This window comes from Psittacula echo (genome assembly GCF_963264785.1).
Source record: "Psittacula echo genome assembly, chromosome: 5".
NCBI classification, from domain to species: Eukaryota; Metazoa; Chordata; class Aves; order Psittaciformes; family Psittacidae; genus Psittacula; species Psittacula echo.
This window is the reverse complement of record NC_137739.1, coordinates 27918219-27936210: the sequence shown is the minus strand read 5'-3', so window position 1 is coordinate 27936210 and position 17992 is coordinate 27918219. Positions and strand designations below refer to the sequence as shown.

General features: G+C 44.2%; 1 protein-coding gene across 1 annotated transcript in view; it reads left to right on the top strand.

Annotated features, from left to right (window-relative positions):
* PRR5L (proline rich 5 like) overlaps positions 1 to 17992 on the top strand; it is a gene marked incomplete at both ends in the record, with an annotated part of 31198 nt that overhangs the window by 717 nt on the left and 12489 nt on the right. The window contains 3 exons of the mRNA XM_080619892.1: positions 797 to 877; positions 4527 to 4575; positions 17314 to 17380. Of these exons, the coding sequence (XP_080476018.1) occupies positions 797 to 877; positions 4527 to 4575; positions 17314 to 17380 (197 nt within the window). The remainder of the gene's footprint in view (positions 1 to 796; positions 878 to 4526; positions 4576 to 17313; positions 17381 to 17992) is intronic.

Sequence of the window (17992 nt, the reverse complement as noted above, 5' to 3'; positions counted from 1 at the left end):
CTGTGCTCTGCAGACCCCTCTCTTGCTGACCTAGCTCAGCTTACTAGTGTCGCACAGGAGGCTTCTTAAGCCTGGAGAAGAGAAGGCTCCAGGGAGACCTTAGAGCAGCTTCCAGTGCCTGAAGGGGCTGAAGAGAAAGCTGAAGAGAAAGCTGGAGAAGGTCTTTTGACAAGGATCTGTAGTGACAAGACAAGGGGGAATGGCTTTGAACTGACAGAGGGGAGATTGAGATGAGATATTAGGAAAAAATTCTTCACTATGATGGTTGGAAGGGACCTTAAAGCTCATCTAGTTCCAGCCGCCTGCCTTGAACACTTCCAGGCATGGGGCAGCCACAGCTTCTCTGGGCAACCTGTGCCAGGCCCTTACCCTCCTCACAGGGAGGAATTTTTTCCTCATGTCTAATCTAAATCTTCCGTCTGTCAGTTTAAAGCCATTCCTCCTTGTTCTGTCACTACAGACCCTTGTAAAAAGTCCCTTAGATCCCCTAAACATTCATGTTAAGAATTTATCTAGTATGACCATGTTCTTTGTGAACAGTGTCCCTGTAATGACTGTCGCGTGCTTACTCTAAGCACAAGTTGATGCTGGTTTTGCTCCATCTCCTGTGAGAAATGTAGGTAAATAAGAGCGATTTCCAGAGTAGAAAGAGTGGAAGTATTTAAGTGCAATTAACCTCTCCACCCTATTGCAAGCGCTCAGCTTTTGGTGGCTAGCTCATATTGCACTCTTGTGTTAAATCACACCTCTGGCTGTTATTTATGGATGTTGTACTGTCTCGTTTCTTTTTTGGCAGTGTTCAAACAGCAGTGATAAATGTGTTCAAAGGGGGAGGCTTGCAGAATAATGAACTTTACACTCTCAATGAAAATATCAGGTACGTTGCTGAAATGCATGAGAGGATTTTTGTTGCTGCTTGTTTGGAGTTTGATGTGTTTATTCCCCTACGGAACAACAGTTACAGGATATTGGTGGGAGGAGCAGGGATCAAAGCAAACTTAAGCACTGTTAGGGGATTTCAGTCTTAATTCTTTTTTGCTATGGGGTGCAGTGAATGGCATAGGGCACTTGGATAATGTTTCTCTGACTTGTGTGGATGCATAGCTTCGCCAAGGACAGGATGTGTATTGACTTGAACTACAAGGATTTTGTCCTTCCCAATGGTATTCAGCTCTTCTGGCTGTTTTTGCACATTTTTATCAGGGGATTTGTGGTGGTAATAACATCTTCTCTAAACCTGAGTTTCTCAGAAATGTGGAGTCTTTAAAATGAAAGCACAACACAGCATTTCATATAAAAGCTTAATCTCCACATCATAATTGCAGGCCAAGACCTGAAAATATGAAGCCTCAAAATACAAAGAAGTTAAGGCCTAACAAACATTTTTCCAACACTGATGCTAGTGATGATTGAAAGTATTTTATATTTTTTTAGCATGTTTCATTATTATCTGTGGTTTCATTCTGATTATTTGAAAAGTTTGGTTAGCATAGATAGGTCTGTAAAGTAGATAAAGAACAATTTACTCTTGGTTCCAAGTGCTGATAAGAGGAGCATTGTCAGAGCTCATGGATGTAGTTCCTCTTCCCTCTCTCTTTCCCACTACATCCATATTCGTTCATCATGAATGCTGTTATATGGGTCTCTGCTTCTCCTTTTCTGTCTACCCCCTTCCACCTCCCAATTCCTGTGGCAGTTTTCCTGAGTGCCGAGTTTCAAGTAGCAATTTGGGCTAAGAACATACTCAGCAGCAGTCTAAACTACCCCCTTCCCTACTTTCAAAATCAATGCGGCTTGCAGAGCATGAGACTGTCCTACTTGGTCTGGTCCCAAAGGTGAAAGTTAAATATAATTCCTTCAGAGAGCTGAGTGAGGGCAATGTTTGGCTCATGCTTTAGTACTATTTCAGTGTGATCAGGTCAGAAGTCCTCAAGTTAGGTTTAAGTACTTGGAGCAGTCTTAATTCTCCACGAAGATGCTCTGAGGGCTGGAGCAATTCTGCTCTGGAGACAGGCTGAGAGAGCTGGGCTTGTTCAGCCTGGAGAAGAGAAGGCTTCGGGAAGACCTTAGAGCAGCTTCCAGTGCCTAAAGGGGCCAACAAGAAGTCCAGGGAGGGACTTTTGACACAAGACTGTAGGGACAGGACAAGGGGGAATGGATTTAAACTGACAGAGAGGAGATTGAGATGAGATCTTAGGCAGAAGTTCTTCCCTGTGAGGGTGCTGAGTCCCTGGCACAGGTTGCCCAGAGAAGCTGTGGCTGCCCCATCCCTGGCAGTGTTCAAGGCCAGGTTGGGTGGGGCTTGGAACAACCTGGTCTAGTGGAAGGTGTCCCTGCCTGTGACAGGGTGGTTGGAACCGGATGAGTTTTAGTGTTCCTTCCAACCCAAACTGTTCTGTGATCCTATGATTCCTTCCCACCCTTGCAGGTGGCAGGCAGAAGAGACATGTTGCCTGGGCTTGGCCCCTGGGACTGTACCATGCTTTCTCTGTATTGGTTACAGAAGTGTTGGGAGCTGTGTGAAGAAAAGGAGGTGCTTCGTGAACTGTGTGCACTTTGTAAACAGGGCTGCTGGTGGAAGGGGAAATGCCCTTTTCCATGGACAGGCATTCCCAGGCAGCCCTTGGGAACACTCACCTTGAAATATATGATTGATGTGTCTGCAGGTGCTCTGAGCATTGGTTACATATCCAAATGTCATTCTTTAAATAGGGCACTTGAACATTCAAGTAGCTCAATAATGTTCATCTAAGGAGCAAACAACGTGCAACTGTATGTATGTGTGTATGCACACCTGCACACAGTGACTCTGGGTGTTGAGGTCAAGCTGGTGCATTTTCCGTATTTGCAGTTCTCCGTTCCTCTCTTGGGGGAAGTTAGTAATGGTAGGTGCTTCAAGAGCTTTGCAGATTCTGCACAGTGCTTAGTTATTTGACAGTGGGAAATGCAGGAGAGTTTTGAAGTAGCACAATAGTGACAGGACAAGGAGACAAGCACAAGGTAACATTTTGCTCTGGATTGCTGCCACTAAGTATTTATCTCGCTGTGATTTAATATTTTTTCACTGGATACTTTGTTGCTGCCCTGAAAGTCAGTTGTCACAGCAAGAAGAACTGTTAAAAAGTGCATTCAGGAGTTGGGATTTTGGGAAGCAGGAGGTGACCTAGCGATGATCAGGAAGAGACCCTTTTGTTGTGTTCTGTCTAAGGTGCAAGCCTCTGGTTGTTGGTCTACCTGTGCAAGGCGAAGTTCTGCAGTGCGCTTGTCAATCAGCTGATAGAGAGCCCATGGATTCTGCCAAAGCCAGTAGAAGACCTTCTGGCAAGCAGGACCCCAAAGACTTCTCTGGTTTATCTATTTCACAGAAGTAGAAACATGCTTTGAGATGGGTGGGAGAATATAACCACTTCGAGAAGAGTCAAGGCCTGTTGGCGCGCAAATAAGTGGATAAGAAGTGTTACAAAGTGGTTAGGGGGAAAAGTTGCTATCAAAATTGACTTTCAGCAAAGATTAGGAAAAAGTGATGGAGTTTGCTGATAAGAACGCAGCCTGAGAACTTGATGGTCCCTGGTTCAAAGGCTGGTTTTGAGCACTCTTGATTATACTTCACATTGGTAAAAAGCAAAATTCTTTGAACAGGAAAAAAAAAAAATGCAGTGTGTTGCAGTGGAAAGTGCTGGGCATCTTTTAAATTTTAAGCAGAATTTGCTGCTACAGAATTTAAGCTCCTAGTTGCTGAAAGCTGGAAGTGCAAATGCACTGAACTCTGTAAGTTGTTGGGTTTTGGTTGATTGTTTCCTTTTTTTTTTTTTTTTTTTTTTTTGGTGCTTCTGCTGGAAAACAGCCCTGATTTTTATAGCAGGGTTTTGAAATACAACTCTGTGTTAGAATTTAAAACTTTTATCACAGCCTGATTTAAAATCCAGCAGTTTTTGTCAGAAATACTCATTTGGAGTGGCTTCTGCTGGCGTGAAACACCATTTAAAACACCTCTTGTTAAATTTCTACAATTTCTTTCTTGAAAAATATGCTGTCTTTTTATTTTTTACATGTGGTAGTCACGAGAAAGCTGCAGCTTCTGCTACTTCATTGCTCCTCTCCTTACTTCCAAGAGAGATAGACTATCTCTAGGGAAATGAAAGGTGTCTTTGTTTAAACAAAAGCAGAAAAAAATGTGAATTTCAAACTAAATAATTTTAAATTGTCTCCCCAACTTTCTGTGCATTCAGGGGGTAAATGTGTTTTTTTTTCCTTGTTCTATATATATGGCTTATAAATACAGGCCTTCAGGGAAACTGCTTAATTCCTCCATAATTTCATAATTTGAGAATAGCCTTTGTGAGCATTTGTAGAGTATATACCTAAACATAAAAAAAAAAAAAAAAAAAAAAATTAACCGTGGCCAAAGTAACACATTCCCATATACCCACGTATCTTTAGTAAAACTGGTAGTAACTTGTGGATATACCTGTAAGAAATGACCAGGGATGGCTGTTACTTCATGGATGCATTCCTTCTGTCTACAGACGGCTGCTGAAGAGTGAACTTGGATCCTTCATCACAGATTACTTTCAGGTATTACATGATTTGCTTGCTTGCTTTGGAGGTTTGCTTCTTTCAGCTTTTTAGCCTATAAAAAAATCAGGAGTCCTTTTGACATGCACATAGCCTACAAGATCCATTTTTGGTTTCCTACAGAAGATGATGGAGGTCCTGGACATTTTGAATGTGGGCCATGTAGCCTTGGGAGTAATGGTATTTATGGGTGTATGTGCTAACTTAAGTGTAATCTTCCTTTGTACTTCAAAAAAGCTGCAAGTAGCCTGCCAAGGTCAAGAAGGAATTCACTTAAACTTTTAAAAGAAGATGGGTTACCTTCCATAGGTTTTTTTTCATCATATTTCTCTAGTACGGAGAATTCAGGAGTAGGTTTTCTGCAACAGCGGCTGGCAAAAGGGAAAAGGTAATGGATGTGTGTTGGGAAGGGCGAAGAAGGAAGTCCCCATCAGCAGGAAATCAGCCTGGGTACTATTTGCCTTTTAGTATCACAAATATAAATGCAGCCTGCAAACAAGTATAAGATGAAGGATGAAGGAAAGACCTGAGCAGTCACAAATGTGAATAAATGTTGCCTTTGGCTGACACTGCCCAGATAGAGGCTCAAATGTAATCACGTGAAAGTGTGTTGGATGATTTTTGAGAGAGCACTCATGGCTTTCAGTGTTTTAAGTTGTTCATTGTAGCGTTGATTAAAAAAAGAATAGGAGGAGGCTCCTGAAAACAACAGCATTTTCTTCCCTGAAAGAGAGAGAGAGAATTTCAGTACTTCTTGAAGGGGAAGTACTGCTGCATACTGTGCTTAGGGGGAAAAGACTAATGTTGTTTCTTATCAGTATTCGATTACATGACTTAAAAAATCCCCTCTACTGCTACCAAGTGAGAAAGAAACTCCTACCACAGGGGAGTTATATTTCACTTCTCTGGACAAGTCCTTTTCTGCAGCGGCTGCTGCTGCTGCTGAGTGGTGGGATGTTGCCTAGACCAGGAGTGGAGTCTGGTAGAAAAGCTGTTGAGCCTGTAGCCCAAGGTGCCTGGCTTAAGTGGAAATCTGCTACTGCTCCTGCTAATTGAAAAACAGGCAAAGAAAAGTTTGCAACTAAATGTACATGGTGAATTGAAATCCGAAAGGTCTTGATCAGGTACCCAGTGTTAGGCATGGTGTACAATGCTGGAATAAGCAGAAAATGTCCAGAAGAAACTTCATGCACCTGTAAGCCTAAGTGGAGCATGGAGCTGAGCACAGTCCCAAGGGATGTGAGGTGCTGACGTATGGCTGTTATCTCATTTTGAAAATTCAGGGTGTACTGAAAGAGGCCTGGGTGAGTTCCAGCACTGAGTAAGACACAGCTGCACCTTGTTGCAGCACAAGAGGAGCCAGTGACTGCTGGGGACCAGATGGCTTGCAGCACTGAGGCTCGAATGTGCTGTTTTCTTCTTCCAGGCTGTAAACCTCCAGGCTGTCACAGTCACACTGGGGCTAGTGGCAGTAACTGAGACTCCTTATGTTTCTTAGAAGTAGAGCTGACAACTGAAGAGACTCACTGCTGGAGGTGGGATATTTTTGTGGCATCCCTCTTTGAAAGCACGCAATGCAAGGGCCTGGCTGCACTCACCTTGGAGTTTGTTCTGTCACTCTTCACCTGAAGCTGCTGTTCTCCCAGTGAAGCTGCTGGGACTAGAATTTGATTTCTAGGATTTTCTTTTTTTCTTTTCTTTTTTTTTTTTTTTTTTTTTTTTTTCCTCAATGGTAGAAGTAGTAACTTGGTTTCCGTCCAGCTTAGCCTGAAGCAAAACTCATGGTGGTGGCAAATGTGAAACAAACTGTGAAATAAAGGCTATTGCAGGAAATGAATCTTTTGTCTGTGCTGTGAACTAAGGTGCAGACTTAGTTCTGATTCTAGACTGACAGCACATGGCATAGAATAAAATGGCATATGATCATAGAAATGTAGAATCACAGACTGGTTTGGGTTGGAAGAGACTTCAAATCTCATCTAGTTCCAACACCCTGCCACAGGCAGGGACACCTTCCACTAGACCTGGTTGCTCCAAGCTCCAACCTGGCCTTGAACACTGCCAGGGATGGGGCAGCCACAGCTTCTCTGGGCAACCTCTGCCAGTGTCTCACTACCCTCACAGGGAAGAATTTTTGGTGAAAGTTACCACTCCCTCCTAAATGTCTTTACTCAGAAATCGTCTGGCTGTGGAGTGGGGAAAGACGATTCATGTGCCGAAGAAGGGCTGACATTATTTCATTTGTCTGTGGGTTCAGTTTCACTGCTGATGCTGGCTGATTTACAGCAATACAGCCACCAAAATGAGCAGTTGAATCAGGCTGCTGATGTGGCTGAAAAATAACCTTGGGAGGGAAAAATAAGTTTTTAGCTACTTCCTTTGATATGCACTCATCACTTCTGACATGGGGGAGGTGATGGGAGCAGGTCATCGGGATGGGAAGTGGAGTGGAAGTGAATCTTCTGGCAGTGACTTCCTCCTCCATCTGTTAAAGTCCACTGAAAAGCCCTCCTGAGAACCAGGAGAAGCAGGTTTTCGAAGTATTGATTTTGCCTGTGAACTGATCCTGCTGATAAAAAGGGGCACTTTGTAACCACTCCTCTGCTCAGTAACCCAGCAGGGCACCATCTGCTCTCGTTGCTGGGTTAGTTCTCTGGTGGTCAGCTGAACTGCAACAGGAAGGAATCCTATGGCTGTGGAAGGTAAGAGGCTGGACTTTGGAGAAATAGGGTGTATTTGTGATTGGGACTTCTCCGAGGCATCTATAAAATTATTCCAAGGACCTGTACAGCTCTTGCAGATGGTTGGTGGCCTTGGATCAATACTGAAGCTCGGTGCTACTGCTTGAGTCCCTGCTCACTCAAGGTCTGCTCAGGCAACCTTTTTTCTGGGCTGGATCCCTGGGCTGCTGGTCTGGGTGCCAGCAGCTCCAGCCTTTTTTGTTGGAGTGGTGGCCTGGGTGGAGCATGCCACTTTCTCCGTGGAGTCTTGGCTTTGGTGACAGAAGCTCCAGGCCTTCTCCGTGAGCTCCTGGGCTGAATATTGTGAGTTCCAGGCCTTCTCTGTGGGCTGGAGGTCTGAGTGGTAGGAGCTCCACTCTGTGTCCCTGCAGTGGTTGTCTGTCTGCCAGGGCATCCGTACTGTGTCCCTGGTTCCTTGAGATCCAGTGTTGAGCTTACCCCATGCGGGGTTTCCATTTCTGAACTGGGGGCCTCGGTGGGGGCAGACTGGCCTCTGTTGCCCTCCTGGGAAGAGGCGGCAAAGGGGAGCAGGTTTACAGACAGAACTGCAGCAGCAAGGGCAGAGCCAGGGTTCCCCACACTGTCCCCAGCACTGTCCCCAGGTGCCCTGGGCTGAACTCCCACACTCCCTTCTTGGGGCACGCTTTCCACTCTTCCCTTGCTGGGTGACAACTAGGCCCACAGGGTGATGCAGGGAGGCGGGTGAGGGCCCCAGGGACACCAGCAGCAGTTCACGAAGCCAAGCACCTTTGGTATTTCCTCTTTCATGTCTCCAATCCCTTCGAGGAGAGGCTGGGTTGAGCCCCAGAGGAGGGTCCCTGCAGACCAGGACTTTGGTCCCCACCCCTGCCTCCGGGGAGCTGGATCCAGCCCTGCTCCTTGTGATGCCCAGGAAAAGCACATGCCTGAGCAACTCAGTGCTGTGCAGGCTGAGGCTCCCCCCTGGCTGCCCTGTGCATCCAGGTTCTCTTCCTCCAACACATCTCCACCATTGGGGAACATGGGGCACCAAGGAGAGACTCAGGGGTGCCCTGGAATGGATGTACGCCACCATTTTGTGGATCAGCCTGGAGAAGAGAAGTCTGTGTGAAGACCTCATAGCAGCCTTCCAGTATCTGAAGGGGGAATATAAGAATGCCGGGGAGGGACTCTTCATGAGGGACTGCAGTGACAGGACAAGGGGTAATGGGTTCAAACTTAAACAGTGGAAGTTTGGATTTGATATAAGGAAGAAATTCTTTACTGTAAGGGTGGTGAGGCTCTGGAATGGGTTGCCCAGGGAGGCTGTGAATGCTCCATCCTTGGCGGTGTTCAAGGCTGGGTTGGACGGAGCCTTGGGTGACATGGTTTAGTGTGAGGTGTCCTTGCCCATGGCAGGGGGTTGGAACTAGATGAAGGTCCTTTCCAACCCTAACTATTCTATGATTCAGATAACCTACCCTCATTTTCATGCTGTCTGACCATGTGGTTGTGGACAAATTTTTGAAATATAAAACTAGTAAGTATTGATCAATCATAGAATAACAGAATGGTTTGGGTTGGAAAGGACCTTAAAGCTCATCCAGTTCCAACCTTGCTGCCATGGGCAGGGACACCTTCCGCTAGACCAGGTTGCTTCAAGCCCCATCCAACCTGGCCTTGAACACTGCCAGGGATGGGGCAGCCACAGCTTCTCTGGGCAACCTCTGCCAGGGCATCACCACCCTCACAGGGAAGAACTTCATCCTAAGATCTAATCTCAGTCTCCCCTCTTGTCAGTTTAAATCCATTCACCCTTGTCCTGTCCCTACAGCCTTTTGTCAAAAGCCCCTCCCTGGATTTCTTGTTGTCCTCTTTAGTCACTGGAAGCTGCTCTAAAGTCTCCCTGGAGCCTGTCTCCATAGGAGAATATTGATGCATTTAAAAAACCCCCGAACTCATGCATTATCTTCCTGATTCTGCGAACAGCCTAAGAAAAATCCCTCACCTTCGGAAAGGATGAACTGTTTCTTTTCACTCTCTGGGGGCTTGTTAATCTTGAAACTCATGGGGGAAAATGGAAATGTTAGCTATTTCACAACTAACCACTTCAGCAGAACTGTTTGGTTTATGTGTATTAACTCCAAACTGTCTTCTCCCAAGGAGGAGAGACCCAGTCCCTTCCCAGGCATTGTAACCTCTCCTAGCACCTTTGGGCTGCAGCTGCAGAAAGTCACACAGCTGGAGTTGGTGCCTCTCCAGCCTGACATCCACTGCCTATGCTGGCAGAGCTGGGTGGTGAGGGATGGCAAGTGGGCTGTATATCCTCATATAATCCAGTGAGAGCTTTGATGTCTTAAAACCAGAAGTGAATCTATTATATAATTTCCTGCCTGCTGCAGTGGCGAGTCGTGGGAGTTGACAAGTCCTGACTTACAATCAGGCCTGGCTTTCTGTTTGTATGCACAACCGCAGGGTGTGAGCACCAGTATTGCTGGGGTGTTGGGCAAAGTCAGAATACCAAGATGTTGGTGTGGCAACATAAATCTTTTGCATAAGTCCCTACTGCCGGTCTTTCTGGGACTCCAACCCATTCAGCATCTCTTGGGATGCTCGCTTTTCTTTGAAATGCTTCAGTCCTGCATCCAGCTCTGGGGCCTCCAGCACAAGAGAGGCGTGGAACTTTTGGAGTAAGTCCAGAGGAGCCCACGGAGATGCACCAAAGGCTGGAGCACCTCTGCTCTGGAGGCAGGCTGAGAGAGCTGGGCTTGTTCAGCCTGGAGAAGTGAAGGCTCTGGGGAGACCTTAGAGCAGCTTCCAGTGCCTAAAGTGGCTGACAAGAAATCTGGAGAGGGGCTTTGACAAGGGTCTATAGTGACAGGACAAGGGGAATGGCTTTAAACTGACAGAGGGGAGACTGAGATATCAGGAAGAAGCTTTTCTCTGTGAGGGTGGTGAGGCCCTGGCACAGGTTGCCCAGAGAAGCTGTGACTGCCCCATCCCTGGCAGTGTTCAAGGCCAGGTTGGATGGGGCTTGGAGCAACCTGGTCTAGTGGAATGTGTTGCTGCCTGTGGTAGGGGGTTGGAAGCAGATGGTCTGTCCAACCCAAACTGTTCTGTGATTGTATGATTCTGTGATATGACTTATCGTTAGATAACTGCATGCAAAGGGGTTAACACCTAAAAAAAAACCCCAAAACCATGGCAGGGGGTTGGAACTGGATGAGCTTTAAGGTACCTTCCAACCCAAACCACTCTGTGATTCTGTGATGTGTAAAGCCATACTAACAGCTAAAATGCCATGTTGTCTCTCTGTCCTGGTTAGTCAAAGAGAAAAACCTGGTACGTGTGACATTTCTTTACTTGGTTCCAGGTTTCTACTTCTACATCTTTCACAGTAAGGCAAGGAAATAGTTTTGTGGTTATTGGAGTGATGGCTATTGCTGTATAAAGGTATCACTAGCTCTTCTCTGTCGAAGTGCTGTCCCATGCCTGCTGTTAGCGGTTTCAGCAGCTTGGCTGCTGCACAGGGAGAGAGCATTCACACTTGTGGAATTTGCAGAGCTCAGATGTATGTCTCCAATACTCTTTCCGATCAAGCTGCTTTTTATTATCTTGTTTTTTCTCCTTGATGTCTGGGAACCCCTGTTCATGCAGGTCTGTTGATTACTTCTGCTTCATCTGGCGCTTTCTAGGACCGAGCTTTCATGGGGCAGCTCCAAAGACTCCGTAGCAACTGCCCAGATTCATTATCACAGATGGGGCTCAGCCCATGTTGCTATAAGCCAAGAGAGGACCTAGTCCTGGATGCTAGTGGCAGCAGGGACACCCTGTGCACATCGGCTTTGTAGATACCTGTGATTCACTCAAAATTGTGCCTGGTCACTATGGCTCAAGGCATCCCTGGAAGTGTTCAAAAACTGTGTAGACAAGGCCCTTAGTGACATAGTTTAATGGTGGTCTTGGCAGTCCTGGGGTAATGGTTGGACTTGATCTTTTCCTTCCTAGTTGATTCTATGATTTTATGATTTGGCACATTGTGGTCCAGATGATAGCAGTGCTGCGTACTCAGTCTGCCTTTTCTGCTCTTCTTACTCTCCCTGCCTCACTTCGTTTTTTAGTTGTCTCTAGAAGGCCATTTTAGGATGTTATTTCGTATTTATCTCACAGTTTGTTCTCTATGTAGGATTGAAATGATCTCTTTGCTTCTGTCACTGTTTCCCCTCTTTCTGGAGTTAAAGGATGGTGGGGATGTGTCAGGTGTGAGATGCTGCAGCTCATACAGGTTTGCATTTGTTAAAACACTGCCAAGATGTAGGTTTCTGTGCAACTGGCAATAACTTTGTAAAAAATATTTGCTGGGTAAGGTTGGGTGATGCCTTTTTCCTAAAATTAACATCAGATTATCCAAGAAACAGTGGCTATGTGCTCATAGAGTATGTGAAAGCGTGGTTTAACACTAGAACAAAAAGTTGGCTAAAAGAGAGGGTTGCAATTCAGAAATCCCATAATGTGTGGAAGAAAACCTGATTTTTTTTCATCCAGCAAAATGGGGCCAATTATTTTGGGTTTACTCTGGTTCAGTTTACTGCTGTGCCAAGCTTATGTTTCTGTTTGGTTAACTGCTATTAATTTGTGCATTTTAATGTGGCTTTTTAATGTCATATTGGCCATGTTCAGCTTGGAGATGTGAAAGGAAAACAAAACATGTCTGTAATTACATGGGTGTTCATGTAAGCATTTTCCTCAAGAGTAGTGGCTTATTGGGAAATAGTTGTATTTTTGGATTTAGCAGGAGAGTTCTTTTTTGCCCTGCTACACTGCTGAGACTTCAGCAAAGTCAAGCAGGTACCATTTTGGATGCCCACACAGGAAGGGTCTCCTTGTTGTGGATGAGCAGCTTATGAAGGGTAGGGAGAAGGTGCCCACCACTGCTGGTTTGAGAGAGGAGCCCCAGCTGCTGTGCCTGGTCACGGTGCCTCTAGTCACTGCCACCTCTAGTCACGGTGCTGGAGGAGGTGGAATGGCTCCTCTGGGTATAGATGAAGAAACTTGCCTCAGTTTCTCTACAGGGGAGGAAAGGGGAAAATATCTGTGTGAGAAAAAAGAAGGAATTACCTGAAAAGTGTCTACATTTTATGTGACTGCCCTTCAGGTTTTGGAACACATGTTCCTCTTTGTTGAGGAAAAAATGAAGTGTTCTGGAGCTTTGAATCCTGCCTTCCAAAACTCAAGGCATTTGGTAACTTGCTTTTTAAAGGCTTTCTCTTATCTGCACTTCTTGGTGGTATACCTGAAACAGCTATTATGGTTTTCTGCACTGAGGAAAGAAGGGGGTTTTCAATCTGTGGGATTTCAGAAGGCCACTTCAATGTGCTGCCAAACATCTCTCTGTGAATTTCTCAGCTGTGTGTACATGGTGGGGTTTCACATAAATGCATTCTTCGAGCTCACTTGATGAGCATCTTTATTTGGTCTTGCTTGCAATAAGTAAGATAAATAAGGTTTCTTTTTCTCCTTAGCTCTCTACCTCTGCATTGCCTCTGGCAACCAGGGATAAAGCAGTATGACAAGACTTGTAATCTAGACAAGGTCTGCTCCAGACCTCTGCTGTTGCATTTATTAGATTTTATTGATTTGTCAGCAAACCCTGGAGGGCTCTTTAATGAAAATTTACCTGTCTGGCCTGATCTGAAGGGGTAATGTTGGGCTTGAATCCATTTCTAAGCCTATGATTTCAGCAGAAAAGACAGATAAGTAAAATTTCCAGATAATTTTAAGATGAGGAGAAGGGAAATTAAGTGTGGTTGGTTTAATTTAATTTAATTTTTTTTTTTTAAAGTTTGTCTCTTCCACAGGAAAAGGGAGACCCTGAGAGGATAATTGAAACATCTGTAATGACTATATGGAGCTAAGTTGGTTTTTTTCCTTGGAAGCCTTAAGAATGAGATGTAGCAATCTGTTTAGCACATAGAATTACTGATAATATGTTGATAAGAGCATTATAAATTCTTTACTACAGGGTAATGATTAACATACCTGTTTTTAGTAGATAGAACTGTGCTGCCCATAAAGGTGTACAAATGCATATTTTGTTTGCTGACATAGCTGAAAAATAAAATAAATCTCTCTGAAAGTAGAAAGCATCAATCATACTAACTTACAAGCAATGTAGGCAGAAAATTGGATCCACAGTGCTCATGAAACACATGGAAATTGATACTTAATGTTCTAGTACAGATAGAGGAGAAATTTGTATTTCTTGAGAGAAACACAAGAAAAGTGCACTCATATATGTATGTGTATATATCTTTTAATGACACAGTAGTTTAAAATGACATGGTATTAAAGATCAGCTGTAAATTTTCCTTGCAATATATTAGAGATAATTACATTGACCTATGAGAGGAAAAGTAAGAATTAAAGCACTTTAGTCCTTCCAAATGCTTTCAGTTTATTAATAACCACTCCAAACATTATCTTATTGCTCAGGCAGAAAAATATTTCCAGTGTTTTTTCCATTCATAATTATTTTCACACTCCAGACTTTTTCCTCTGTCGTTTTCACATTTTTGTGGGATTTTTGGTTTTGGGTTTGTTTGTTATTTTTTTTTTTTTTTCCCTGGAGAGTCTTTTTGTTGTTGTCCAGAGCCTGACACGTGTCATTTTATTTCTGCTGAACAAATCTGAAATTTGAATGGAGATCCTAACAGCTTAATATTTCCCTCCAAATCCTATATTTCTGCTAGATTCACCTTCCATTAGTTGATAACGTAAGGAAATGTTGCAGTATTTCTTCATCATCATGTGACATATTTATACAACTTGCTCATCACTGCTGTTACTGTCCAGATGAAGTGTCTCCCAGGCATGTTCCCTTAGCAGCTTATCCATCCTCTGGCAGTCCCATTCCTCTCACGCTTCGCTGGGAACTCTGCCTTTCTCTTCCTCTCAACCCGGGCTTCAGAAGGAAGGGGAGAGAGGGATTTGTGTGTGGAATTCTGGAGTCCTAAAATTGTAGAAAATAGACTTTTTTTTTCCCCAGTATATGTTTTTTTTGGCAAAAACTGAGTGAGCTGTTGTAAGCAGGGTGAGATACCACCATGGAGGAGGTCTGCACCATCAGGCTCTTGATGTTGCGTGTCCTGCTGAACGACTCCCCACTCCTGCTAACCTGGGTGGGTGTCAGCATCATGGAATGAGTCAGCAAAGACCAAAGCTGTCTGCAGTATTGCCAGAGAGATCTGCTTTTTACCTGTTGGCATCAGCAGGTCTTCAGCTGCAGTTAGTGAGTCATTTGTACACTGTGAGTGGGTTCAGAAGGTTGCATGCAAAAATGCTTTGGGTTCCTGTCTCCACATGGTCACCTGTGTGTAGAATAGCAATTCTAGCGCAGTCTCTGACCACAGGACTGTTCAAGTCAGATGGGGTTCCTGTGCTGAAACTCCTAGGATTGGATAATACTACAGAAATTGGTTTACAGCTTGACTGTACCACATAGTTAGGATTCCTTTTACACTACGTTAGAGCTACTAAAGGTCAAAGTTTTGTGACTTGGGTGGGTGGTTCAAATAGTACAGTTTCATTCCATGTGTCGCTCCTAAAATGCTCCGGTTTTGTTGTGTAACTAATATAAAAGGAACCTAAAATCTACATTATTTTTGGAATAAGACCTTACTAAATATTTTTAGGTTTGAATTCTGAAGAAAACAAAGCTACCTGCTAGCAGGGCCAATAAACCCTTAATTGCAAGCATGACCATTAATTGTTTTTTGCCTTGTATGCACTATACAATATTTAACAGTTATTGGTACTAACAGAACATACCACTGGTCAATTGGATGGCCATTCCTCCTTATCTCATGGCTGATTTACTGAACTCTGGATATGGATTAGGGGGTTTTGGTGGTAGTTTTTTTTTTTCTTTTTATGTGGGGGATTTTATGTGGTTTGTTTTTTTTTTTGTGTGTGTGTGGTGTTTTTGGGGCTTTTTTGGGGTGTTTTGGGGTTTTTTTTGCTGTTTTTTTTGGGGGGGGGTTGTGATTTTTGTTGGGGTTCTTTTTTGTTTGTTTGCTTTTGTGTTTTGTTTTTTTTTTTTTAAGCAGCATCTTGAAAGTGCTCACATCTGGCTCATTTAAGGCAAACAAGCCAGTGTAGCAAACATGGGTTAATGTTTTAATGTGGATGAGATAGCCATGAGATGGGACAGCAGCCACAGGAAGGTCCCCATTTCCTTCCTGTTGTATAACACTCCACTTTTTTCACACCATGAAAAAGACAGTGTCCATATGGTCTTGTCTTAAGATTAAACTTTTCATGCTTGCTCCCCCTACTATCCACAGCATGTGAAGGAGCTGGTGATTTGCATGGCTTGCTCTTTCTTCCAGGCTCTTTTTGCTGAAATATTGACAAAGATGCCAATGGAATGATTTCTCTCTGGTATTGAAGTGGCACCCAGGCCCAAAGGGTCTCAGAGCTCACCTTGCATGAGGTGAGATTCCAAAGCAAAAGAAGTTTCTTGAATTTATTAATTTCAGCATTTCCCTACCTGACAAATTTTTGAAGATAAGTTCTCCACCAGGGCAATGTATCCAGAGATGTTTCCTTCCTGGTAGGATGTATGGTTGTCTCTCTAGTCTCTCAGCCTCAACCTACTTGCAAAAGACTTCTAGAGCCTGTTTAGATACTGTTTCAGGAAGGGCCCTTCCTTTTCTACACATTTCGGTGGTGTCTGATGCTAATGAGTAGGACTCTCTAGTGGCAAGCTTTTCTTTTGTTCTGGAAAGTGAACTACAAGTACAAGCAGAGAGTGTCACAGAGCAATGTTTCCTCCTTCTTATTCCCTTCATTTTGTGCTACCCTGATACTGGATCCTTTCCAGAGGGACAGAGGGCTTTATTCTCTATCAGTATGATTTCTGTGATATGACTGGACCTTTTAGGATGCAGTAATAGTGTGTTACATGGTGATAGCAGCTTCTTTCTCAGGGATTCTTAAAGCTCTTCAGAATGCCTGATACACCTAGTGCTTTGGGAGAACAAAAGGTAGGTGTTGGTGTTGCACCATTCTTATGTTTGGGAGAATGGGGACATAAAGCTTATCAGATATTTAGATGTCCTCAACTGTAAACAGGCATATATGGTAGAGTTTGGCCCTTTGATCACCTCAGTCATATGGCTGAGGTATAGCTTATGTAGCTGCACTCTTATGATAAAACCCGTTTTATTTTCCTGAGTCTCTCCCTGTGACCCAGGACAGATCCTTCCTTTCTTCCCACTTCTGGCAAGTAGTTTAACTGTCTGGTGTGTCTGTTCTGTTCTCATGCCTGGCTGAACAAGAGTGCAACTGCAGCACTTGCACTGAGTCCAGGTCTGGTGGCAGGACTGGCAGAAAGTACTATGATATAAAAAGTACTACAATAAAGAAAGTACTACAAGACATGGACCTGCTCAAGCAAGTCCAGAGGATGCTTTAGAGATTCTTCGAGGGCTTGGGCACCTCTGCTCTGGAGACAGACAGAGAGCTGGGCTTGGTCAGCTTGGTCTGGAGAGCAGAAGGCTCCAGGGAGACCTTAGAGCAGCTTCCAGTGCCTAAAGGGGCCAACAAGAAATCTGGAGAGGGACTTTTTACAAGGGCCTGTAGTGACAGGACAAGGGGGAATGGCTTTAAACTGACAGAGGGGAGATTGAGACAAGATACTGTGAAGAAGTTCTTCCATGCGATGGTGGTGAGGTGCTGGCACAGGTTGACCAGAGAAGCTGTGGATGCCCATCTCTGGCAGTGTTCAAGGCCAGGTTGGATGGGGCTTGAAGCAACCTGGTCTAGTGGAAGGAGTCCCTGCCTGTGACAGGAGGGTTGAAAATAGATGATCTTTCCCATCCAAACTGGTCTGTGATTGTATGATTCTGTGATATGACTCATCTTTAGATAACTGCATGCAAAGGGGTTAACATCTAAAAAAAAAAAAAAAAAATAAAAAAGTCATGTTTACTTTAAATCTCAGAAAAGGCAAATTAATATCTCTCTTCTCTCTTGGCAGAACCAGCTCCTTGTGAAAGGCTTGCTGTTCATAGAGGAGAAGGTTAAGCTCTATGAAGGCAAGTATAGTAAGAATCCTGTTTTGGAATAGAGTTGTGTTTTGATGTTTGGTCAGATGAAATGATTTTCATGTGTGAAAAGCATACAACCCTTTCTGGTGCTGTCTTGGGATGTCACAAAACCTGTCAGGAGCAGGTTGCGCTGCAGCCCTCGTGAGGCTTAAGGGGTGGTGTGCTGTTTGAATAGCCATGTAGCTGCAATGCCTCCATCAGCTGCCTCTCCATTATGAGAGCAGGAACGTCAGCTTCTGTGGCAGCTGAACCTGCTCAGAGCAGTTCTGGACTGGACATGGGTGCTATTGCAGAACTGCTGAGAGCAGTTCTGCCTTTTATTTCTCAATGTGATTTGTAGGTTGATGAAAGCACAATTTTGGTTGTTGTCTCATGCTTTTGAGAGCTGAGCTGACAGGTTTTGTGTAAATTTATAGAAAAAAACAGTCACTCAGGGAATTAAATCCTTTTGGAAAGAAGTTGATCATACATGGAGTTCTGTTCAAACCACTGGGCTACAGATGCTTGCAGAGGCTCTGGATGAGGCTAGTGTGGTGTGGTGACTCCATGTTGGATGAGTTTGGGATTAGTTACATTTATTAACAGTTTGTTCAAGCACGGCAAGCTGTC